Source organism: Struthio camelus, chromosome W (genome assembly GCF_040807025.1).
Source record: "Struthio camelus isolate bStrCam1 chromosome W, bStrCam1.hap1, whole genome shotgun sequence".
NCBI lineage: Eukaryota > Metazoa > Chordata > Aves > Struthioniformes > Struthionidae > Struthio > Struthio camelus.
In genome coordinates, this window is record NC_090981.1 from 58,077,060 (window position 1) to 58,102,437 (window position 25,378).

The 25,378-nt window shown below is 43.7% G+C and overlaps 1 protein-coding gene across 7 annotated transcripts in view; it reads right to left on the bottom strand.

Moving 5' to 3' along the window:
- Positions 1–25,378, bottom strand: part of LOC104150901 (protein unc-13 homolog B) — a 217,833-nt gene that overhangs the window by 5,764 nt on the left and 186,691 nt on the right. For 3 of the 7 annotated variants that reach the window (XM_068925342.1, XM_068925341.1, XM_068925338.1), the window contains 7 exons: positions 24,145–24,233; positions 20,795–20,947; positions 16,267–16,390; positions 9,017–9,073; positions 4,403–4,483; positions 3,861–4,008; positions 1,622–1,678 (listed from right to left, as the gene is read on the bottom strand). In XM_068925342.1, coding sequence (XP_068781443.1) covers positions 1,622–1,678; positions 3,861–4,008; positions 4,403–4,483; positions 9,017–9,073; positions 16,267–16,390; positions 20,795–20,947; positions 24,145–24,233 — 709 coding nt within the window. The remainder of the gene's footprint in view (positions 1–1,621; positions 1,679–3,860; positions 4,009–4,402; positions 4,484–9,016; positions 9,074–16,266; positions 16,391–20,794; positions 20,948–24,144; positions 24,234–25,378) is intronic. The other 4 variants (XM_068925343.1, XM_068925340.1, XM_068925339.1 and 1 more) reach the window with 3 other exon arrangements.

The window sequence follows — 25,378 nt, forward strand, 5'->3', positions numbered from 1 at the left end:
AACATTTTAAAAAGAAGACAGAAGGTTGAGAGCTAATCTGCAATTTTGGAGAGTGCATTACGTGGCACAGAAAAATTGTATACAAAGCAAGTCACATTAATATGCAAGTATATAAGCAAACATAATAGAACTTCATATTATTAACTTAGGATAGATTCTCATTCTTGACCTAAGTAAAATAAACAGCCTTTACGCTATATTACGCTATAATGTTTGTACATTATCTTGCATGTACATTTTTTTATCCCTGCTCTTAAGTGTTCTTTCTTTCCTGTACCTAAGCACAGCGTTAAAACTGGAAGGCTTAATTTTTTGACCTGACTCATCTGATGGTGACGGTCTCTCACTCATATTATCGGCATTTTCCATAGGAGCAGGCAAGATTACCGATACTACGTAGGTACATCTTCTCAGACTTCGTCAGACCACAGTTGCAAAAACATCAGCTACAAAATCAGTCTTTCTGCTCCTGAGGTACTTTGGAGAGCCAGGGCCTTGCACATGTCAGCTCCCTGCCCTCCTCCAAGGGCTGAGCAGAGCAGCAGAAGGCAGTAGTCCAGCCGTGTCAGCACATACGCTTAGGGAGTAAACCAAGGTTGAGAATTTGATGCAAGTGATCTGGACAGTCATCATTTAACAACAGTACAGCCCTGAACTTGCAAAAGAAGAGAAGCATTTTACCAGAAGTATTATTGTCCAGGTCTTGATTTTATCGAACTGTAGTGGCTATATTTGTCACTGGCTAACAGGCTATAAATGAGACACTAATGCTGCAGAGGAACGATGGCAGAACTGCCCCATTACCTTTGAGGGAGACAGATTTAGATTAAGGTTTTCTATCTTCACTTTTGTCTTTTTATATAAAGATCGTGTTATATTAACTGAAATACTCTCAGATTAAAAAAAGGACTTAATAGCTGTAGACAGCCTATGAAAATACTCTGGTCACTTACAACTGCGTACATACATATGCTTACATATACAGTGACAAGCAGATTTTAATCTTGACATGAAAGTCTCCTTGGTATGGTGATACTGGAGGGTGAGACTGCAGAGTGAGCTCGTGCAACGTGTTACAGACATATTTGACCTAAGGACCTAAAATGCTTTGGACAGCATAAAATGAGAGACGAAACACAAGACTTAAGTTTATTCCATTCTCCTGAACACCAAGGCTTCCAGCTACTCCCCCCGCCCCCAGCCAGATGTTTCAAGCTCGGCCATAACTTTGAGTGCATATCAAACGTTACCATGTACCGCAGTAGCCTGCTGTGGCAGAACATACGCATGCAAGTCTAAGACTTGAAACACGGCAATACACAGCCCACGACAGAGGGTAGGGGAACAAGTCTGTAGCATCTCTCAAAAAACAGCCCCTTTTCAGGACAGCTTTCACACCCCCTGAACAAATGTCAAGTTTCGGGACAGGCTCTCAAGCAGACTTCTCCCGCGCACAGCCCGTGGCTCTATCCGTAGGGTGCAAGCAGTCCACTTCTACAGGGAACCACAGGAAAGGGATCTCTGGAAAAGGTTTCAGAGCACGGGCAAGAAGACTTTAAAAGCAAGGCAAGTTTGCAACTGGCTAATGTTGTTATGGTAACAACATTAGTCTTGAACATACCCTTATCAGGAAGAACGTCCTCATTAGCGGTAAACCTAATACCTTTCCCATCATGCACTGAGACATGAATTCAAAAGGCAAGAAGCAAGCAGGATAAAGAGAGAAGAGTGTGAATTACAATCCAGTTAGTGCTCACACTTAAACAAATACAAGACATTCTAGCTCTTAATAAACTAAATAACCTCTTAGATCTTCTGCACCACCACAGGCTTTGGAGAGCAAGGCTCTTGGAGTAAGGGATTGTCTGGGTTAAAATGAAGAGAGAATTTGTGCTGGCATAGCTAAACTACAAGCTCTGATCCAACACTGCAGCACAAACAGCCAACAGCTTTGTGTCACAGAAGCCTGCTCAGGAAGAAAAGGAGGGCAACAGAGACCTCACAAACTGGAATACACAACTACTACTAGTGGTTTTGCAGGCAGCCATGTCCTCCCCTAGGCCTGTGGAAGCTTGACTTAGGCAAACAGAAACACCAGTCAGAGCTCTGTAAAGGCAATGTCAGCTGTAAATATGAGTGCTGCTCCTTCTGCCCTCCAACGCACATGCAGATCTCCAAGCCATTTCACAGTCTAGGGTCGCTCAGAAATGTACACAAGCAACATCCTCTTTCTCTAGCCCCAAACCCAGGAACCAGCTGCGCCTCTTTCAGAGCTGTACCACCACTGATCCTACAAACAGTAGGTGGCAGAGCTCAAGCCTTTTCCTCCCTTCCCCAAAACTCTCAGCCTAGCGCTGTAGGAGATTTTAAGTTGGATCAGTACCTGTCCCCAAAAGTGTCTCTGATAACATTTCTTTGTGAAGTAGCTTATCAGTCAGTTATGAGACATAATTGGCTAACACATAACGAGTGCATCTTATATCCTAAAGCTAGAGTTTAATTCTAACCTCAGTCCCTTGTGGATATAGCAGTGTTTGACCTTTCTGGCCACTGGATGTCATCATTGCTCTGCTGGGACCTACAGTCATAGGACTACTTTCTCAAATGCAGGCAATGACTCTAGTTTTTAAACCCAGTATGTTTCAACATAAGGAAGAAAATGTCGTGCTGCTAAAGACAGGGATGGTTCAGTCCCCAAATTCCCAGGATTCCCAGTACTTTCTCCAATGTTTTGGGAATGCCAGTATCACACACCAGGGAAAAGCGCATTAGCTAAGCAGGGGTTTCTGCTTGTTTCCAGTGGTTGGTGTGGCAATACGCTGGCAGAGTTAGTATGGCCTGTGGGGTCGCCAGCTGCTGTGGATTTGGAAGGAGTGAAAGAAGCAGGACTCCAAGCAAAAAGGTGGCAGAAAAACCCGTCCACGGAGTCTTACACCTTTTGCTGTTGAAACGCCTTTTGCTTGCCCAGCCCCCAAGACTTAAACAGCCTGAAATCTTAAATCATCAGTTTCCATTTTCTACCTAACCTATAATAATATTTGCATCCTCCTCCTGAGACTAGCAGGATTCAAAGTCAGCCAGTGAAGGTCCCTGACTAGAGCCCTGTGCCAGAATCCGGAGATGTTTCCATGAAAGTAATGGAGGATAGAGACAATTAACTATTTACCATTTCTGAATCAGTGAAACAGCACCCTGACTTCCCAGGGAGCTACCAAATAACTCCAGTGACCCATCCCTGCAGCTTACTAAAATGTTGTATCAGTGAATATTTTCTTCACTTAAGATCTGTAGTCGTCTAGCTATCATCCTATACTGGCTGCACACAAAACAGTATGTGTGTTACTCTCATTGGAGACTCTTCCCTTTAAGGGCAGCACGTAGCCCTGTGACTCACAGCATTGCTGTCAATCAGCATGTCAGAGCTGCATGGACTGCTGGAAACCGGCCTGTGACATTGACAACGACTAGTTTCTGCAGTGATATTTTGCCAAAATCGTCTCCCATACCACTCACAAGTTTCAGCACAGTAACTTAAAACTTCACTTTTTGTGAAGACTTTCACTTTAAGTCACCCACCCACATTAATTCATGAAATGTGACTGTTAAATGAGCATTGAGGAGAAAAGACCACACAACCCTCAGGATTTATATTTCACATATTTCCGAGCTCTCAAAACGTAAATGGTGAGCAGGAACGAATCCCTTTTCCCTCCTTCCCATTTTCAAAAGCTCTCAACTGTCACATTTCTAGAAAACGTTACTGCCAAAAGCGCTCCGCAAACTGGCAGAACAAGACAGAGCAATTACGAACAGAGTGGTTAGCGCCATTCAGCTTTGCCAACAACAGGAAAGAGTCTTACCCTGAGCTGTCTGAGTCTGGACAAAGGTTTTGATGAGAGTGTCTGTAGTTTGAGTGTAGAGAGAGAGCGCGTACCGAAGTGACTGCAGGTCTGGACTTTTCTCCAAGAAGGTTTTCTTCAGACCATTCCCACCAGCATGGAAATATTGCTAAGAGTAAAAATAAAAAGGAAAAATGTTAAAGAAGAAGGTTACAACCGGCAACCAATGCTTACTATGACGTTTTGTGGACAGAACGGAAAGAGCTAAAAATTTCAAAAAACAGCTTCTACGCCGCAAATTTTGCTTAGATCAGCTAATCCTGTCTGCTCGTGGCTTTCTTCTCCCAAAACTCTTAAATGTAAATATGCTAGTTCCAAGCATACGCCAGTCACCTGAGCCTGTTCAGGTTTATACAAACGTCACAGTATGGCTCACTTGGTGCCTTTATTGTAACAGTGACGACAGATTGCTGGCGTTTCCTAACTGGGACAGGCACTATCCTCCAAAACAGCATGGGAGGATGGAGCAAAGGAAGGACAGCTACAGAAGTGAAACCACTTACTTTGATAGTATCCAGTGCAAGATCCAAAACAGCACACTGCTTTGGAGTGAGACTCCTAGTTTCTTCTCTCACCATATGATCCTGCAAACAACCATTATATATGATATTAGTATGCTGTTAGAGACTAAAGGAAAAGGAGTAGTCAGTGTTACCTCTTTCTCTGGATTCATGCAGTGGCTACGTGGCCAGCTTAACTGGAAAACAAACACAACTCTTCTGTTTCTTGTAGGCAAAGAAGAGAGAAATACAGAAGGAAACTGGACAAAGATAACAAATGACATTTTAAAATCACAGTTTGTCTCTCAGAAAACCCAAACGGGAACCTGCTTGCTAATTCTGTCATCCTAGAACAACCAAAACAAAACTCTCAAAACACCACCCAAAGCAATGAATTCTGTGAACCGCAAGTTGGGCAAAATTATTTGATGTTTTTGCTGGATTTTTTTTTTTTAAATTCTTCCATCTACATAGGCCACTACTTTATCATATCATTAGTATAATGGGAGAAAACAAACAAGCAACATGCTCTAGAAAATACCTTTGTTAAGAGAAAAAGATATTCCCATTAAGACTCACCACTTCTAAATACCAAAAAGCCAGGTATCCTTGGGGAAGCTTCCCTTTCTTGCAGTTGGAGCACATCCCTGTTAGACTCCTACCAGGCCACAAGAACATGTCGTCCTTTGGGGTTTCACTAAGCTCTCTGATGTTGAGTCTAGATCTTAGGTAAAACTGGTACATTTTTAGGAAGTAGGTTTGCACAAACCCAGACTAACTGAGCTGCTTGAGGGTCAGGCCAGCTGGCTGCAGCTTAGGCACAGACACATTTGTGAAGATGATACAGGAAAAAATCAGACACAGGCTACTTATGCCTGCTATAAATGTGGCATAGCCTCTGATAAGAGGCACTTCCAGGGCACACATCCACGAAATTATCTTCCAGTGAAGTGTGCCTAGCTGATAGGCTGGTTGGCTGTCTTGCAGTTGACATCATTTGGGGTTATTCCGCTTGTTATCTATCATGATACATCTCTTCCAGCTTGATGGAGATGAGGCTTCCTGCAGCCTAGGAGCAGCGCTTGGCAAACAACCATGCTCCTCAGAGACGTCTAGCTAGTATCTTTGCACAATGCTGCATTACAATATACAGAAGAAGTTGCTCAAATCAGAAATACTTCAAATTTGTACTGTGCTTTCTTGAGTAACAGAGACATGCCTTAACTCTTCTCTTTCCTCCGCGCTAACTGTTTCTGGTCTGGGAAGCTCTTTGTGGTGGCATGCTATTCTGTAAGCTGCAAAGTATCTTATCTTGTGACAAGCTTTCCTTAGGGGAGCAACAGCTCTCCTCCCTCTTCTTCATGAGCTGGGAGTAATTCCGTTGAAGATGATGTGGTTTCACACTTCAGTACACAGAGGGCAAACCATTCTTTCTCAGTCTGACAATCTGAGATTAAGCAACCACAATCAACCAGAGCCTAAGGCCACACTCATGGGAGAGGACTATTTAGTCAGGGTAGCTATGCCCCCCCAGGCAGAGCGACTTTCATGTCTGTTGAAACAGTTTTTTAAGTCTGCCAGCCAGATGCCCCATGCTGCAATAGAAACCAGGAGATCAGCATTTTTCTCCTAAACTGCTCATTCACCACCCAATTGAGCTGTCACCCAGCCTGACTCTGTCAAGGCTCTCATAGCAGAGCAACACGTCACTGCTTCCTAAGAGAGGTTCCCCGTGGCATTTACTTCAACACATTATCTAAAAAAAGCCAAGTGCCTGGACTGGTAATGCTTGCACCTACACTCAAAGGAGCCCACGACTGTCATTCCCCTGTGTACCTGCCCTCTGCTCATCCCACACTGTTCCTATAAAGGGCTGCACAAAGCGCTACCCTGCGCTTCCCAGATTGTGAGCCAAGAGCAAGCTACAAATACTTACACCAAATAAATAGTGATGTAACTTCGAGCAGATGAAGTCAAAATCTTTTCCTGGTCTCACATATTCATTCTTGTATGCTCCAGAGGTGCCCTTGGAAAAACTTTATAGCTAAAGCTCGGCTAATTGCTCCAGAAGCAGTGCAAGGGAGAACAGGCGGCTGCTCCCTGCTCCTCTCTTTCCAGCTCCTGGCTCCGCAGGGCAAGCAGCAGCGACAGCCCAGTTTCGCTTAAGCCAACCGAGCAGACAGGGTTTGATAATAAACAAGAGGCAGATACATGGCACCAAAGTGACAGTCTCACAGGTAGTTTTCCCAGCATTTTAAAATACATTGCAAAATTGACTTGTCACCGGGACAGGAGCCTGTGCTCATTAGGTCTGTCAGCCTCAGCTGTTCAGCTGAGTTATCTGACTCGCTAGGGCTCTTTTCCCCCCTCTTCTGTTTAAGACAAAATAGAGGCTTAAAACGCATGCCATAATTTTTCCAGATTTGTAGTTGTAAAATGTACAGGAGAGGGGCTCTGAAGAGCTAGTCACTCATGTTTTTCCTGTTAGTTTGCCTAGCACTGTACAAAAGGGCAAGAAATCCATAACGTTTACACAAACCCAAACAATTCACACTCTTGTAACACCCTTATTCTTCTGGAAGTTCTCACTGGGATGCAGTGTTGGTTCACAACATCTGTCTGAACTAAAAGTCCCCAAAATACAGGTGGTAGAGTGCATTCGCCCTTGCGTACAGCTCTCCTGCCAGATATAAAATCCCACGTACCTGCACTGCTGTAGTTTTATATATGGCTATGCAAATAAAGCCTTGAACACTCACCAAGGCTCGACTCATTTGCATGATTATGTGCATTTCTAAAAATGCAGTCCAGAGTTACCAAAGATAGGCCTCACAGAAAGTGAACTGAAGACAAGCTGTTGCTGAGGGATGGCCTTTGTCTGACCAGTGTAAACGGACACAGGCAAAGCTTCCAACTCATTCCTGGTAAAAGGCACCTTGTATGCTTTCAGAAATTCCAGTAAAGGGGAAACACGGAGGAAGTAAAAGATAACAGTGAATGTCACTGACTACGTCCAAGAATCCAGGGAATTTACAGCCACTGAAGTCATCTGTACACAAACTGTTACCCTTGTGACCTGGGAAGAGTAACGGAGCAAATTCACAGAGCTCTCCCCTTTTGATGCCAGAAGTGCATGCAGAGAGCAGGGATGACTTTTCCACCTCCAAATGCTGAGTACTCACAGCTGTTTCTAAAAGGGTAAAAGGACATTGCCAGGAAAAGGGGGTCATTAGGCCCTGTGGTCCAGCTCCCACTCTCCCAGTCTGGACACAAAGCTCCTCTCTCCCCATTTCTGCCAAAAGTCACTGCAGAAGTGATACAGAGCATTGTAAATGCAGGCAACAGTGGAGGTGGCTGGCACATTCCTCTGGAGCCACCACGTCAGCAAAGAGGCCAGTCCAGCTGTGGGAGCGCAGGGGGCAATCCTCCAGCACAAATGACCAGAGAAGACATCTATTCCCCTGAGGGGCCACACTTGAGGGGTTCTATGTGGCCACTGTTAACTGTCATATTACATTCTTAAAATATAACTGGAGAAAAGTGTGTGCATCTAATGAGAGCACCTGCATATTCAGATTACTAAGATTTTTAATAAGTAATGCCTTAAACGATTGCATACTGTCCTGGCTCATAAACATGTGTATGCAAAACATGTCTGCCAAGCAAGGAAAACAGACAGCTGTATAAAGACAACTGTAATAAGCACACACGACAAAAAGATGCCATGGAAAAAGATAAATGTGTTTTGAAATTGCACTAATCACTTAGGAGAACGCCCTTTGCCATGGGAAGCATTCCCTGGCCACCTTCCTAGACAGCGTTCACATTCACATTGGTCTTCCTTCCAGCATCACTTGTGCACTGTGACTCTCCCGATGTAAACCTCTTCTTGCCAAAAATGTATTTTGCAGCACAAGTCGAACCACATTGTAGTGCAATTTGAACACTGTAAGGCATCACTATTTCATACCATTCCTGTCGTGACCAGTGAATTAGAGCTTGATTAGCTTATGATGAGGTGGCGTGCGCTTAGTAATGCTCGTGTCATGCACTGTCACGTCATGCACTGTCAAAACACATCATCATAGCCTTCATGCTAAATGCCAGCTTGCCTGTAAAGGGAGCCCACGCAGTAGGAATTTACAGACACAGGCTCTGCTCCAGAAGCAACAGTTATTTTTGCAACAGAGCATCTAATTCCCTCATCAATAGCTAGCAAAATAGACTTTCCGATTGATATCTCATTATCGGGAGCATTAGTAATGACTTCTACAAAAGGATGACACAAGGGACTCCCTTTTACACAAGGGGATGCAGAGGCATTGGCCAGATATTGAGATCTTTACTTTTTCATTTTAAAGTGATATAAAAAAAAACTCATCGCTATTTCTACTGAATATATAAAGTACTCAGCTGATTAAATCCACGGTAAAATCTAACAGCTAATTTAAGCACAACACTAATGTTAGCAGCATTTCAAAGCACACATTCTCTATAATTACACACAGCCACAAACTACTGGAAGCACAAGACACGTTACGCACTATTACACTTTCATGCTTACATGAAAGGACGTTAACACAGGACGTTAACACAAGCCATGCACAACAACAATACCTTCAGCTTTGACAAGTGTCCCAGTTCCTTAGCAGCACTGAAAATCAACTGTGTACCCTACGATTGCAGGAAGTTACAAGAGAAGAAAGGGAAAAAAGAAAAGATTATAAACAAGCGTTGCATCTTTTTCCTTTGAGCACGTCAAGTCGGTTTACAGATATAACACCTTTACATAACAACCCCCAAGGCCAGTCACAACAACTTGACTCCTTGCCAATTCATTACCTAGGGAAAAACCTGGCATTTCTGTGTGTTCCACATCCAGACCTACTTTAGGTCACAATATTCTGCTAACTGGCTTGCTCTTGCTTACAGAGGCCACCCATTTAAGCAGGATGCGCCTTCAAACGGGTTGCACAAGCTGGGCGTGAAGACAGCACATGGGTTTCATCTCCAAGCGCTCCTCTGGATTTCAAGTCTAGATACACGTGAACACAGTGATACTGTAAGATCGGTCAAAGCAGAGATCACACACTGCTGATGACAATCTTGCTACAGAAGTACAGCACAGTGAATGGGGTGGGGGTAAGCGTACATTGGGTCAGAAACAAAACTGAATCGGAGCAGATCTCAGGCAACAGGTTGGCAAACTAAGTCCAGTGGATGTTACAGCAACTTCTTTACATCTCGGAAAGCTTGACAGTGGCTCTTCTTCCCACACTGTGCCTTACCGATGCTGTATGACCAATGAGGGGGAGAAAAAGAAAAAAAAAAAAGGGGGGGGGGAGGGGAGGGGAGATAAAGCCTAGTGACAAGAAATCTTGCTTCAAGCAGCTTGCACTCTAGTACAATGGATTTTTACATACTCTCCCTGCAACGGTGATAATGTAAAGGCATTTTTCCTTTTCCCCACCGAAGCGTTTCTCTGATAGGGCTTTTGCCTAGGGACATAGGTCCAAAATTAAATTAGAAAGATAAAAGCAACCAATACATTTCTCCAGCCTCTCCTCCCACAGATGCTTTATGGGGTATGCTGGAATTTATTTTTTTCCACTTCACCCCGTTCCTGCCATTCATCTGTTCTTGCCTTTTTCTTTAAACAAGTGCCCATTATTCCACTCGGAATAAATTCACAGCCCACTGTAATTCTGACTGTGAATAGTGCATCTATCACGTTATTAAACTTCTGCTCTCCACTTCAGCCCTCTTGGGCTGGTCAAATTTGGGCTATAGGACTAAGACATACAGCTCCAGGCCACCACTCTTCTCCAATTAATCACCACCACCATTCTTTTTCTCTACAGGAAAGCTGTAGGTAGATCAGGAGAGCTGTCCTCTTAAAGATGACTTTCAGCTCTCATCAATTGTTAGGGGCTACTGTTAAAAGCATATGGAAATGCCATCACAACTACCAGTTGAGAAGGGCCCAGGGGAGGCCATACAAATAAACTTTCAGAGACAGGCAGACGTGCTGGTGGGTGGCACTTTGTAGTATGGCCTGTTTTCCTCAGGAAAACACTTGGGAGAAAGTAAAGTTGATTATCTTTTGGGACCTGCTGGCTCCATAAGAGCCACATTTCCCCAAAGATCTCTGGTAAATCCAAAGCACAGTTTCTCCTTTCCGCAGTCGTCCTCCCTCTAATCTACTACCCTTCCTTATCTCAAAGTCCTTCACCTGCCTACTTAACCACAACTGCTGTGAACAAGCCCCTCTCTAACAGTAACAAAGTACGATGTAACACTAAAATTATTATACTCTCCTTTGCTCCTACCTATGACAATCAGTTTGTTTCATTTACTTCTTCAGTATTTGCTCATTTGTTGCTTTCCAAGTCACTGCTGTGTGGGGCAGCAGCTACCCTGCATATGCATTTGCAGAGGGGAGACTGGGAATCAGGTTCTACTGCAGAAATTGTTGTTAAAAATCATTCATTTCTGTCTAGGGTTAAACTAACCTCATCAGCTCCACTAATCCATTCCCCCTGAGCAAAAACATGCCTTTATACCTGCCACTAGAAGTAGCAGATACTCTTTTACAGAAGAAAAGCACAGGCAAACAGCTTACAGCAGTAACACTGGAAAGACAGAGCTAGACGTCCTCTCGAGCGTTTCAAGAGCAGTCCAGCCCTGCATTCTTTGATTAGATACTTCTTCTTTAATTTTGCCAGTTTCTGAAATTGCTCAAGCTGAAAGACTCTGTGACCTGAAATTGTGCCCAACCTCCTGATTTGCTCTATCCATAACCATCACGTAGCCCTCACTGTTCCTCAGCCTTTTATGTTTCTTGAATAGAAATCAATATAGAGCATGATCATTACTGATTCTATAGGTGAACAGAGGCTCTTGATAAATGCAGGCAAGGGCAAGGCATCCTTAAAGGAAGGTTTCTGAAAAGAGACTGGGGGCTCCAATTGCTGCCACATCTCATGGGTAGGCCCAGCAGTGGTAGAATACTACAACTCTCTAAACTGAAAGAATACAAAATTCTTCATATTTCCAGCAAGCAAGGTGGGGAGCAGCACAACAGGAGCAGCAAACAGATTTCACACCACATAATCCACCACGTGGGACAGCTGGAGGGACATGGCAGCACCCAAGGCTCCGGTACCAAGCTGTGAATGCTGTCAGATGTGCCTGCTGTTCTCTACTATTGATCATGGAGCTTGTTTGATTTACAGGTTTTAAAACTTAAGGTTTTCACGCCTGTTGACAAAGCCGGAAGAAAAAGAAAGTTCTTTTCAAAATCCAAGTTATAAAAATGTTAAGTGAGTAGCCTCAAAATACACTGATGTCTCTTGATTCAGTATTTTCAGCCTTCATTGGAATTTTTTTGATGCACATTTGAACAACAACATTAACTGGCCAAGGCACGTAGTCTCCCTGCCACAGGCTTCTTAGCAGGGCAGGTCTGTAACACTGAGCAATTCCCAGTGACTTGATACGCTTCATGGAACAAAGCTGCTCAGATAACTGCTCTTCAGCTCTTCTTGCCCACTAAGAAAATCCTCATCAATCAGTGCCAATCTCTGTGAACATGTCTGCAAGCAAAAGTTATTGCACTGTTTATTAGAGTTTCTCATCAATGCTGGTAATGCCTAATGACAATCGGGAGAGCTCCTTTCCCTGCCAAATGGCATTCTTGTAAACAAGACGCTGTACATCCTCAGAAAGTTATTTATTCATGGAAAACATACTACAAAGTTCTATAGGTAGCATTTATTCTATGTGCACCATTTGGGATGAAATCAACCATACCTGGATAATAGTTTCTGAGGGGGAAAAAACACACTACCCACAACAGAATTGGTTAAAACGCCAAGGATGAAAGAAAGGGGGAAATTAAGACCTTAATAGGAAATGTTTCTACCTAGCTCTGTGATAAACATAGTTGGAAAAGGGACAAACCTTAAACAGTGCTGGTGTTCCTAGTTCTTTTCAAGAAATTCATTTACCTTTGTGAACTTTTTGGAAACAGGAATATTCAGAAACATCTATAGTCTGCAGCACAGAGATTTTGAATTCATTGTTAAAGCTTTGACTGGATTTTCCCCCAGGAAAAGCATTCAGAGAAGGATCATCAGTTGTCACAAGTCTAATTGCTAGAAGCCAACAGAACTGTGCTGATTTTTATTCCAAAAGGCTTAAATCCTCATAGCTTAATTGTCCTTCCACTGAGCACACAAAGTTAAGAAACAAAAGCCTTCTGCAAGTCTCTTGAATTCCACTCTTTTTGGAAAACTTACTATTACTTAAGGTTATTTTTTAAAAGTCATACTACTGCAAGGAAGTTTTAACTGGTATTGTACATTCCTTTCAGGGTTCTTTTTTTCTTCCCAGATTCAACAACAAATGAGAGCTGATCGCTTATTAGCGATAATGAACATTTAAGTTCATTTTAAAAGCTTTATCATCGGGGAACATTAGCTACCTCTCATTAAAATCAGACTTTTTTGAGGTGTTGCAGTGTATTAAACACTGAGAAGATAGGTTTTAAAATGAGAATAAAAAAGGGAAAAGAATTTCCTCTTGGAACAGAGATCTGGGCACGTGTGCAGTTTACAGACCTTCTAGTGGGACTCGTGCATACAGTCAAAAGTAGAGTATTCTACTCAAGGCTAAGACAGCTTCCTCTCCCCACCACGGGGCCAGCCTTTGACTTTTCCGCTTCTAGCTATTGCAGAAGAGAGGATGCATTTAAACTACCCACAAGTTAAAGGTTTCAGAAGACCTCTCAAAGCAAAACACTCTGGCACCACAGAATAGCTCACAGAAGCCACTGAAGAAAACCAGTCAAGAGATTACATGCAAAAATCTGTCTGTAGCTTAAAGAAAATTGTGTTTCTAACTCGGACCACGTTCTCATTTAGTGCAGAAAAGTTTGTCAAGAGTAGAGAAAAGCACAGCAGGGGCAAGCTTTATGTAAAAAATGGGCTGCTGCATTCCATGCGACGTAAATAAAGGAGAGGCTTCAGAAGAATCATCTGTGCGTGAATTAAGCAGCTCTTCACTGACCTGATGAAAGGCCGGAACTTTGTGCTAAGCAGGGAGAAAGAAAAGCATATCTAGTCCTGCTAATATCCCCAAGTGATATGCACTGAGCCCAAAAATAAGAATTCCCAGAGAGCTATGTTTGCATATCCACTCATCCAAGACACAGAGTACTTAATTAAATGCTGATCTTTACTTAAAGCTCGCGAGGTGTGAACTGCTCTGTGAATTACTGGAGATCATGTTGTTTTTAATCTCACAATCCATGGGCAGTGAGAGCTTAGAGAGGTAGAAGCCAGTCACTTGAGAGAGTTATTAGGACATCGGCAGCTCAGTTCCTTGGAATGTGAGGCTATATCGTCCATGGGCAATAGCTGCCCATGAGAGCATCCTAATTCCCCCCACTACACAAAACCCTCCCGAAGTAGCAGAAAATGAAAGAGGAGAGATCAGATTTTCTTCCCTGTGTAATACAGACTGAGCTAATTCAAGTGGAATAAATCAGTCCGGAGAATAACAGGCGTTAAAGCACTGTGCAGTGACAAGGTCATGCCGAGTTAACGTTCTTCAGTGTTTCCAGTAGGGAACCTTCTGGCTGCTTATGCTTTCCATAACCACCGTTAAAAACACTTTTACACCTCTAGTAAGCTTACAGAAAGGGGAGAAAAATCATTCCAAACATAAAAGGACTCTCCTCTCTCATAAGCATCTCCTACTTCTGAAGGGCTGCAGAGGAGTTTTAAGACGGAAAACCCCATCCAACGTCTTTCAAACATGCAGAAGGTACAGCTAGGGCCTTCTCTTGCTGAAGCCAGGGAAGAAAGCGAGTTACGGTGCCTGGGCTGTTTCTGAGTATAACGTTCCCTCCTTTATGACGAAGTAAAATACGTAGAGGTGCGCAGCAGAGAAGCACAACAGCAAAGAGAAAGTCCAGCTTCTGTCTACACTGCCGACCCAGAGCTGCAGTCCTGCCAGCCTTCTCTACCAGGGCGATGAAGATCTGGCAGTGACAGAATACAACACCATGTCCCAGGGGACAGCTGAGACTCACCTTGCAAGCAGAGTTTCATCCTTGTAGCCCATCTAGCCTCACCACAGATCCCTGCTCAGGGACTGCAGAAGGGGCCATTTCCTTCATTGCTTTGCCCACAACTGCCTTTCTGAAGCAGCTTCTCTTTTCCCAGGGCAGACTGGTTCAGCCTCTCACTACGATACAATTGACCAGATAGCTAAAAATCCCGCTATGATCATTTCACATTATCTCGAAAAACTGAGGGTGTGCATCACTGCACAAAAGAGGGTGTCTCAATTTGAAACTGAAGTGATGGCAACATGAAACTACTTGTAAAAAACACAGAGTGGCTTATAGCAACATCTTGCACGCTGGGAGAACTGTCTGAACACAGTTACTGCCTTCCCCATGATATGAGCACTGAAGCACTCTACTATACCACCATTAAAATTCAAAATCAGCAAGTATAAAACCCAAGCAGCTCCTCCCTGGTTCTCTGAGGCCCTTGACCTCACTGCTTCCGTTCTTAAGGGGTCATGATAACACTGCTCTTGCATGATAATTTTAGTATTTCTCCCCAAAGACTGCTTTCATAGGAGTTCAGCAAAGAGATATAAATTCCAACCTCTTTTCAAATTAATTTTTTTCTCCTTTATAAATCCAGTGGAAAACAGAAATGATCACTCCAAACCTAAGCTCGGAGCTGGCAGCACCTAGCAAATTTGTGCCTCACGCTCAGTATGACAGCACACTGGGTCCCAGCTGCTCTACTTAAAGTTGTCATCAAGGTCAGAGACAAAGACTTTCCCTCTCTCAAAGCAAGGAATACCTAGAGGAAGTTACAAGTTGACAGTGCTTTTCTATACGCTACAATGCAAGAAATCCACTCAATATCTGTAGGCAGCTGCTGAATAGTGAAAACCACTATTGTTCTACTCAGTACTAGGATAAAATACATCAGCATAAATTAGCCACTAGTTCACTCCAACGCAGGCATGAAAAGAAGTTCTGGATCATCTCCAAAAATAAGGTTATAGCCCAGACTTCACACTACCTACCGAACTCTGTGTTATCCCCTAGAGCAGCTGGACATACGTGACTTGCATTCAATCAGCTTCTGTGGTTTCTCAAAATTAGGAAAGAGGTTAATTTTGCATTGTTAAAAAGTCAAAACATCTCACAACACACATTCATTGAGCATGTCCACGCAGCTGAACTGAACAATTACATAAAAGGCTGCCTTTGAAGGCAAACTGTCTGGACATGCTTCCAACTTTCCAACACCAGAGATGCAGAAGCCATGATAGCCCTTACTAATGTTAAAGGTTTGGGGTCATTAAAAAACAACCCCAAATTAACCACATCTATACAGAGACACACACGGCTAATAAGATGACAATAATTAGGCAAAAGAGTTTACAGGTGTAGATCTAACACCATGAAGCCAACACTAACTGCCGGATAATCCCATATGCACACTTTCTCTAAAGGATTGCCATTCCTAATCAATGTAACTTGATATTCTTGACAATCACTACTTTTGGATCATGGATTTTGGATTGTTGTGCTTCTAGAGTATATGCTCTATACCTTGCAACCTTTGAAACTAACCTTGAAACAAATAGAGCTTGAAATCTTGAGACTAATAGAGCTTTCTTACTTTGCTAGGTTACAGACACCTCTTTCCTTCCTAGAGCAGGCTTCCACGCACACTGATTTAGCTGGACAGAAGACTCAATTGGTCAAGGAATTAAGTTACACAGGAACAGTGTTACCTCTGCTATGAGCCAGGAAGGAGAAAATGCTTTACCGTATGGTCCGTAAGAGGAGGCAGCACAATCAGCTTCTCCATGGTATTCATTACCACCCTCCAGAGTTCTTTCAGCACCCGTTTCAACACTGTCTTTTCACACACAGTCGCAAATAGTGTCAGGCTGCAGGGAGAGAACAAGGACTCAGTAAGTACCAGAAATACAATTTGCAAGGAGAAAGGAGATGTGTATATGAGAATCTGTGCCCCATCCAAAACAGTTTCTCATAATGATTGCTTTATGGGAAAAATCTTCCCTTTTTGTTCAGGGCAGCCTGTTTTCATCCTTGGAGTTCTAGCACTAATGACATTTGGCCAAAATGGGTTCTTGACATTTCTGACCTCAGTCATTTCTGTTTATTGACCCAGCGATCACAGAAGATACCACTGAATTATGGTATTTGGGAATATCCCAAATAAGATCAGGTACCATTACATTGGTTCCTTTTAAGGAGATACATTCTGCTGTATAGGGCTTACAAAGTACAGAGGAGAAAGTCATGAACAAATATAGAAAAATGGTTTTAAGCTTGAAGGGATTATTATAATGATCTTGGTTGACTTCCTAAACTAATACTTCCCCAGACTGTTATGCAGAAATTCCTGCAAACGCACAACTTCTGATACTTGCTGGAGTTCCTTAACAAATCGCCTCCAGAACCACATCAAGGCATTTCTTGGATTCCTCTGCACTTTACTGCAATTGCCTTCACCAGCAAGCACCTGCCATATGTTTATTCCCTTTCACATAAAGCAGTTCTGCTTTATCTCCCTGTTTATTCCTCCTTTACTATTGTACAGGCTTTCAAAAAGGCTAAGAAATAACAGATCCATCTTCAAAGTCCCACTGTCCTTTCTAGTATTATTTGCTAATCACATTGAGAGAGCTATAAAATAGGAATTCTACAGTCACTAGTAGTGCACAGGCAATAGCCAACTTTTACATTGTGTAACATCTTCTCCCAAACTTCTTATTTTCCCATAACTTGTCAGACAGTGAGTGAACAAAACCGAACAGGGACAGGACCGATGTGATGTGTGTACGATGCAGGAGTCATCAAAAAAAGACTTTTCTTCCACAAAAGAGTAAAGAAAATAATCTAGCCTCAGATTATCATCCTCAAAATGACTTGCTCTGCAGCTGGATGAAAAGCTCACAGCACTCCGATTTCCCAAGGACATAAAAGAGGATAGCTTTTCAGGATTAGCAAAGACATGCACGGAAAACGCTTAAAGAAATGAGATAGGTCCTAGATGTAATGATTGCTCCAGTCACATACTGCATGGTGACTTGAAATAAAGATGGAAAGACCAAGTACAAAAAGCAAGCAAATAAATCATTTTGCAAATTTGCAAGTAGCCTTCGCAGCTAGGCACAAACAGTCAAAGAGGTTCCTGCAGAGGACTGATGATAATTTCTTGACTCAGGTGGTGGAGACTCCAATGAGGAGAGGTGCAATGCTAGACCTTGTACTAACGAACAAAGAAGGTCTAGTTGGAGATGCGAAGGTTGGGGGCAGCCTTGGCTGCAGTGACCATGAGATGGTGGAGTTCAGGATCCTACGAGGAGGGAGCAGGGCAATGAGTAGGACTGCAACGCTGGACTTCAGGAGAGCTAACTTTGGCCTCTTCAGGGACCTACTTAGGGGAATCTCATGGGACAGGGCCCTAGAAGGAAGAGGGGTCCAAGAAAGCTGGTTAATATTCAAGCATCACTTCCTCCAGGCTCAAGATCAGTGCATCCCTCTGAGGAAGAAGTCCAGCAAAGCGGGCAGGAGACCTGCATGGATGAGCAAGGAACTCCTGGCAAAATTCCAACAGAGGAAGGAAGTACACAGAATGTGGAAAAGGGGACAGGCCACTTGGGAGGAATACAGGGACATTGTCAGAGCGTGCAGGGATGCGACAAGGATAGCTAAGGCCCAGTTGGAATTAAATCTGGCAAGAGGTGTCAAGGACAACAGGAAGGGTTCTTCAAATATGTCAATAGCAAAAGGAAGACTAGGGAAAACGTGGGCCCGCTGCTGAAGGGGCGGGTGCCCTGGTAACAAAGGATATAGAGAAGGCAGAGTTATTGAATGCTGCCTTTGCTTCAGTCTTCACTGCTAAGGCCAGTCCTCAGGAATTCCAGACCCTGGGGACAAGAGAGGAAGGCTGGAGAAAGGAAGAGTCTCCCTGGGTGGAGGAGGATCAGGTTAGAGATCTTTTGTCCAAACTTGACATCCATAAATCCATGGGTCCCGATGGGATGCACCCACGAGTGCTGAGGGAGCTGGCGGATGTTATTGCTAGGCCACTCTCCATCATCTTGGAAAGGTCCTGGAGATCAGGAGAGGTGCCTGAGGACTGGAAGAAAGCCAGTGTCCCTCCGGTCTTCCAAAAGGGCAAGAAGGAGGAGCCAGGAAACTCCAGGCCTGTCAGCCTCACCTCCATGCCTGGAAAGGTGATGGAACAGCTCCTCCTGGAGATCATCACTAAGCATCTGGAGGACCAGAAGGTGATCAGGAGTAGTCAGCATGGATTCACCAAAGGGGAAATCATGCTTGACCAATCTGCTAGCCTTCTCTGACGGAATGACTGGCTGGGTAGATGAGGGGAGAGCAGTGGATGTTGTCTACCTGGACTTCAGCAAGGCTTTTGACACTGTCTCCCAGCACATCCTCCTAGGTAAGCTCAGGAAGTGCAGGCTGGATGAGTGGACGGTGAGGTGGATTGAGAACTGGCTGCATGGCAGAGCTCAGAAGGTTGTGGTGAATGGCGCACAGTCTAGTTGGAGGCCTGTAGCAAGCACTGTCTCCCAGCCAGTCAGTACTGGCTCTAGTCTTGTTCAACGTATTCATCCATGACCTGGAGGAAGGGACAGAGTGCACCCTCAGCAAGTTTGCTGATGATACTAAACTGGGAGGAGTGGCTGACACACCAGAAGGCTGTGCTGCCATTCAGAGGGACCTGGACAGGCTGGAGAGCTGGGCGGAGAGGAACCTCCGGAAGTTCAACAAAGGCAAGTGCAGGGTCCTGCACCTAGGGAGGCAGAACGCCATGCAGCAGTACAGGCTGGGGGCTGACCTGCTGGGAAGCAGCTCTACAGAGAAGGACCTGGGTGTCCTGGTGGACAACAGGTTAAGCATGAGCCAGCAGTGTGCCCTTGTGGCCAAGAAGGCCAATGGTATCCTGGGCTGCGTTAGGCAGAGTGTTGCCAGCAGGTCGAGGGAGGTGATCCTCCCCCTCTACTCAACCCTGGTGAGGCCCCGCCTGGAGTACTGTGTCCAATTCTGGGCTCCCCAGTACAAGAGAGACATGGCACTACTGGAGAGAGTCCAGCAGAGGGCTACAAAGATGATGAGGGGCCTGGAGCATCTCTCCTGTGAAGAAAGACTGCAAGAGCTGGCCTGTTCAGCCTGGAGAAGAGAAGGCTGAGAGGTGATCTCATCAACGTGTATAAGTATCTGAAGGGGGAGAGTGTCAAGAGGATGGGGCCAGTCTCTTCTCCGTGGTGCCCAGCAACAGGACAAGAGGCAACGGGCAGAAACTGAAGCACAGGCAGTTCTGCCTGAACATGAGGAAAAACTTCTTTCCCGTGAGGGTGACAGAGCATTGGCACAGGTTGCCCAGAGAGGTAGTGGAGTCTCCTTTGCCGGAGATATTCAAAACCCGTCTGGATGTGATCCTGGGCAACATGCTCTAGAGGTCCCTGCTGGAGCAGGGAGGTTGGACTAGATGGTCTCCAGAGGTCCCTTCCAACCTAAACGATTCTGTGATTCTGTGATTCACACCCCTCACAGCATTTATCATGAAAATTGCTGGCTACACCTTTCAAAATAAAGGACTGCTGTGCATCATCAATAATGTTTATTTCTACCATGATTAAAAACTATATTGCTTTGTAGATCAAGGTTTAGCTGATCACAAGAATTACATGCGATTAGCAGCAAAATGTCCCTGTAAGGTTGAATAATGCTGCGTAGCGTTAATGGCAACAATTGTAGTTCAACTGATCCAAGCTGGATGTGCAAAAATGAACCTCAACTAGTACAAAAGCTTATTTGCTAGTCAGAACAGCACTTGGTATGGCTAGAACACAAAAGCTTAACAAGAGATACTGGGATACTGAGTAGTGTATGCGTAAGTATATGAGTATGTTTTGCAGTATGTTTGCTAACTGGCTACAGTGTGTTACAGTGTATTTTGTACAAGAGGAAACTGTAGTCAGTAAACTTATAATTTACTGCGTGCCTCATAGTCTTCCCACTACCTGATGAGCGGTGTGTTTTGCTGATATCTGTAATTGCCGGAAGGAGGAAGGGAGAATTAGGATTGAATTGTGGTATTGAATGAAGGTTGAAGTAGTACACGACCCAGCGCTTGGGAGAGAGGTAGATCTGGGAAGAAAAGACGTTAACTCTACCTGAGAGCTCAGAGGCTGTACGTCTCAAGAACCACCCAAGGATATGGAGCTATTTTTCCTTCCCCCATCCTGTTCCCATTGTGATGCATTGTATGTGCAAGACATATCTGAATACACTCTTACTTTCCATCCAGGAAATCCATCAATGGCCTCAGGACATTATCCGCATCTTGTGCCACAGTGTTCCTGGCATTAGCAGGAACGTTTCCCGTTCCTTTCACTTGACAGAGGATATCAGACATCTGCTTGACACACTCATCAATACGAGTCTGAAAGCTGGACAGGTAAGAGAGAAGCAAAAACAAGATTATTTGTGGCACAGATTTCACCTCTAGTCCATAAGGTAAAATAGTTCAAGCCCATAAACTGTGCACTCAGTTATACATTCTTCCTCCCTGAGATTTTCCGCTTATTTCCTTACAGTGCTTGTTATAAAGAGACATGCTATCCAGTTCCTTATGCACATCATCCACAGACAGCCTACCACCTGTGAACACAGACACAGTCACACTTAAGAGGAGTTTGTTCATTCAGCTTGCAAAGAGAAATGATCCTTTGTTGTTTTCTAGAAATGCAGCTATTCTTAGTTCAAAGCCTTACATATCTTTGCCTTCTACACACAGTGTTATATCATAGAGATCAGGTTATAACAGGGAACAATGGCATGACGCATGTACAACTCCAAGCACGTAAGAGTCCATCAGCAGTAATCTGGCTGTGACCAAGGCCAAGCCTTTAAAGTCATAGAGACAGCCTGAAAGCAGATACAGACTGAAATCATTCCACTGTCATACAGTCCGTGCTATACCAAAATATCAGAACTGGATGTGGGGCTTAGCTATACAATGAGCAGTATCACTGTAATGATGTGACTTGCAAGCCATTAAAGTGCAGTTACCTTTCCATCTCTTACTGCTAAAAAGAGATTTAAAATGAAATAATACAACGGTTAGATATAACGAATACCACAGCAGAGCTGTCAACCTACCAAATGAGTGAATAAAGGGAAATGCTTTGACATTTAAAAGCGCAATTACTAGCAACAGGCATTACAAGTGACATTTAGTGATCTACTAATGGCACAGAGGTTTGAAACTGCAAAGTGAAACCAGTGCTAGGAACTAGGGTAAAGACTTAAGAGCAGGAACACAGGTTTTGAAGCCAGTTTTATATCTGTGTAAGTGACCTGAGCTGCTTCTGTGTGAATCACCAGGACATGCACGGAACAGGCAGTGCTCCTCCCAGCATACAACACCTTCCCCCGGCTACTGCCCTCTCACTCTACCCTTTCCTTCCCCAACCCATCACCTCTTTCCTGCATCGCATCCTCCAGCCTCATGATCCTCCTTGCTCGCTTCTAACCTGCTTCTCACTGCAGTTCCAGATAGAGCGCGCTCTGCATGCAGCCTCCACTTCCACTTTCCCCATTTTTAGCAGAGGAGGGCTTGCAAAAGCCAGCTGTAGCTACAATGACAGCTTAGCCAGAGACATAAGCCACATCAGGTGTGCTAGAGAAAAACACTACTGGGAATTTCCTACACTGCTGTCAGTCCTTATTCTGTTACAGGCTAATCCCACCCCACCGTTCTCCCAAATACTGCATCGATTGTGGGATCCTGCTTCAAGATACTGTAAACCTCCAGCTGGGGGAAAGAAAGTAACAGCATCTCTTAAAAGACTTAAAAACAAAAAAAAGGTAAAATTGTCACCAACAATAAAAACTGGTTAAATCAGTTACTGTGGTAACAGTTTCACCTGAATGTGAGGCCTAAGTGAACGTACAGCTCAGCAGGAACCCTTGGCAACAGTGAGTTAAAAGACAACCTCACCTATGCTGTCAGACAGGGCCTTCGGCTCCCTAATTCTTACAGGATTTCCTCCCTTTCCTCCCACAGCTTCCAAGAACAAAACAGCAACCAGCTTTGCATGAAGTGTAAAGCCTTTCAGGGTTCCTTTTCTCCAAGAAATCCTGTAAAGCGGAAAAAGTTTCCATGTCCAGACATAATCATCTCTCAGCTCAAAGGCGGCAAGGCTCTTGGGATGCAGGCTGCTTTCCCAGCAGCTGCAATTATCTCACACAGACGAACCAAAGTGAGATCGGCAGCGTCAAGTGGGCACTGTGTTGTGGGAGCAGCTCCTTGCAGACCCTGTGCAGGATACTGTGGATATTGGTCTTACCTCCCACATTTACATCCTTCAGGAGAAGATCCTGCTTATACAGTAAACTGCAGCTCTGCTTTTCATTCTCTATTACTGTTAAGGAATAAGTGAAGCAGCTCAGCCCTCTGACTGGTTAAATCTCTTGCTGGCACATCTCTCTCAAACACTCCCTGGTATGTGCGCTGATACGGAATGATCTCTTTAAATTACGTTTGCAAATGTCAAGATTCAACCCTAATTGTCTTGTAGCAGTGACACCACAGAGACAGGTGTCAGGTAACAGTATTCATCCCCTAACTATGTTTTCTCACTTATTCTCCACCTAATAATGAACCTTATTGTTTCACATCAGTTACAGTTTGAATCTGTTTCTTGCTACGCCATCCACTAGTGGCAACGGGAGCTACCCACTTAGCTCTGTGTGCTGAAATCCAGCTAGACACTGACAAATCCCACAGCGATTTTTGGTCATAAGTACTGCAAATCTGTAGACTGTAGGAAGCTAAGTTGGTATAATTTGCTCTATTCTCCATACCCATGTTTAAGCTGTACCACTCTACATGCCTGCGTTAATCTGATTATAAAGCACAACATGAAATTAATGGGGTTTAACATGAGAAACAGTTATTTTGGAAGATCAGCTGGGAACCCTCCATTTCTAGATTTTGCATAATTGACATCTTTTTGCTTCACTGAAAAATTATTACAAAGTTGAGCACATTTTTATCCTCAGGTAAATAGTATCATGATTTGAAATAAAACTGAATTGCCAACAATTACTCTGGCAAATCTTTAAAGGGCTTCTCCCTTTGAAACATTGGAAAACACAATTCATTGCAACATGAGACCAAGCCGATTTCAAATTCCAAACCCGTTCCCTTCTTATTCCTATATTCATTTAACAATCAGAAATCACTCAGCTGTTTCATACGTTCAGAGCAGAATGTTTAAACAAGAATGTCGCTTCAAAAACGCTAAGCTGGAAACTGCTTTCAGAGCAATAAAGGAGCAGGCAATTGAGTTACTGACAAGCAGTGTTTACAGAAAAAAAATCAGCCTATGTAATTCAAATACATTTCACAGCTGAAGAGATCTCCGTGTTACCTCTCTACACAAAGCAACATAGAAAACAGACTTCTGAAAACATTTCTCATTTCTTTATGTGGTCTCAGCATGTGAAAGGCCATGAATTCATAACAAAAAGAAAAATACAATACAGCTGACATGAGTTTCTTTTCTCTTTTTTACCTCAACAAATGAGGCTAGATGAAAGAAAGGAATTCTTCAAGGACTGAGAACCTAGTTATACTCACCTGTTACCAAACACTGCACTCAGCTCATCTAAAACATTGTTCAGCTTCACCTGGAGCTCTTTGAGATGGTCGCTTGCTTCTGTGTCCAACTGTAGATGAAAGAAGAAAACTTAGCTTGGACCCAGAGGTCAGTCTGCTGTCCTTTACAGTGTCCACATTCACTGTTCAGGCCACTGTTAATAAGCATGTGAACTCTCACCACTGGATTTTGCACACTAGGACTCTCTCCTCTATTGCCTGCTGCTATTACAGAAGCGGTGGCATTGTCAACACATACCTGACCAGACAGCAGTTAGAGTTTGCCCTAGGCCCAGATGCCCTCATAGTCCTCTTCCTGATACTACTGCATGTTCAGAAGCAGACTTTGATTTTTTAGACTTGATGTTATTTACCTGTACGTTTCTCCATGCATGATCTTGAAAGATGCTATTTCACCTTTCACCCTGGTATCAGTATTCAAACTACAGACTGACCTAGCCACTGCTCTCAGAAGACTGCTCCCCAGCTATCTTGCAAATCTAGCCACAAGTACCACATCAGGAACTGTTGTGCACTGATCACTTTTGGAAAACATAGTCTCAGTTGTGAATATTGAGCATGCAGCTCTGCTCTCACAAGGATCCAGATAGCTGTTGGTATACAACTCTTCACGGAAGATTTTATATACATTATAAGAAAAAAAAAAAGTGCTCAAGCACTACACGGAATTTGCTGACATCTTGGCATGTGCTGTAAGAAAGTGCTTGCTCCATTACTCTCAGCCCAAAGCTACCTGTTTCTGCATTTGTGAAGTGCTTGTATTCTGGCTGTTTTCATCCCTCCTGCCTTGAAACAAAAGCCATTTTCTGAGCAGGCTGCCTGTGTGCATACATAACACCACATGTTGAATGTTTTGGGATCGTTTGCCCTGAAAGGGTAACTTGTAGAATAAATTTGCCTTTGTATGCAGGCAAGCTTCTGGTTGTAAAACAAAAAACCTCCAAAATGTGTGCATTCAGAGCTTCAGCTTTATCTCTAAGCAGACTATCTATTTACCAATGTAATCAGCTAGATGCCACTACAGTGGCTAGAAATCGGTTTAGATTTTTGTGGTATATCCACACGTGCAGCTACACAGGATTTGGACTTGATGGGAATTCCCACTACTACATTCTGTGCTGAAGCCCTGCTACAGAAAGCCAAGCCTTAGGGGATTTGAAATCTGATCCATTCATTTTCCTGTTGCAACCTGGCA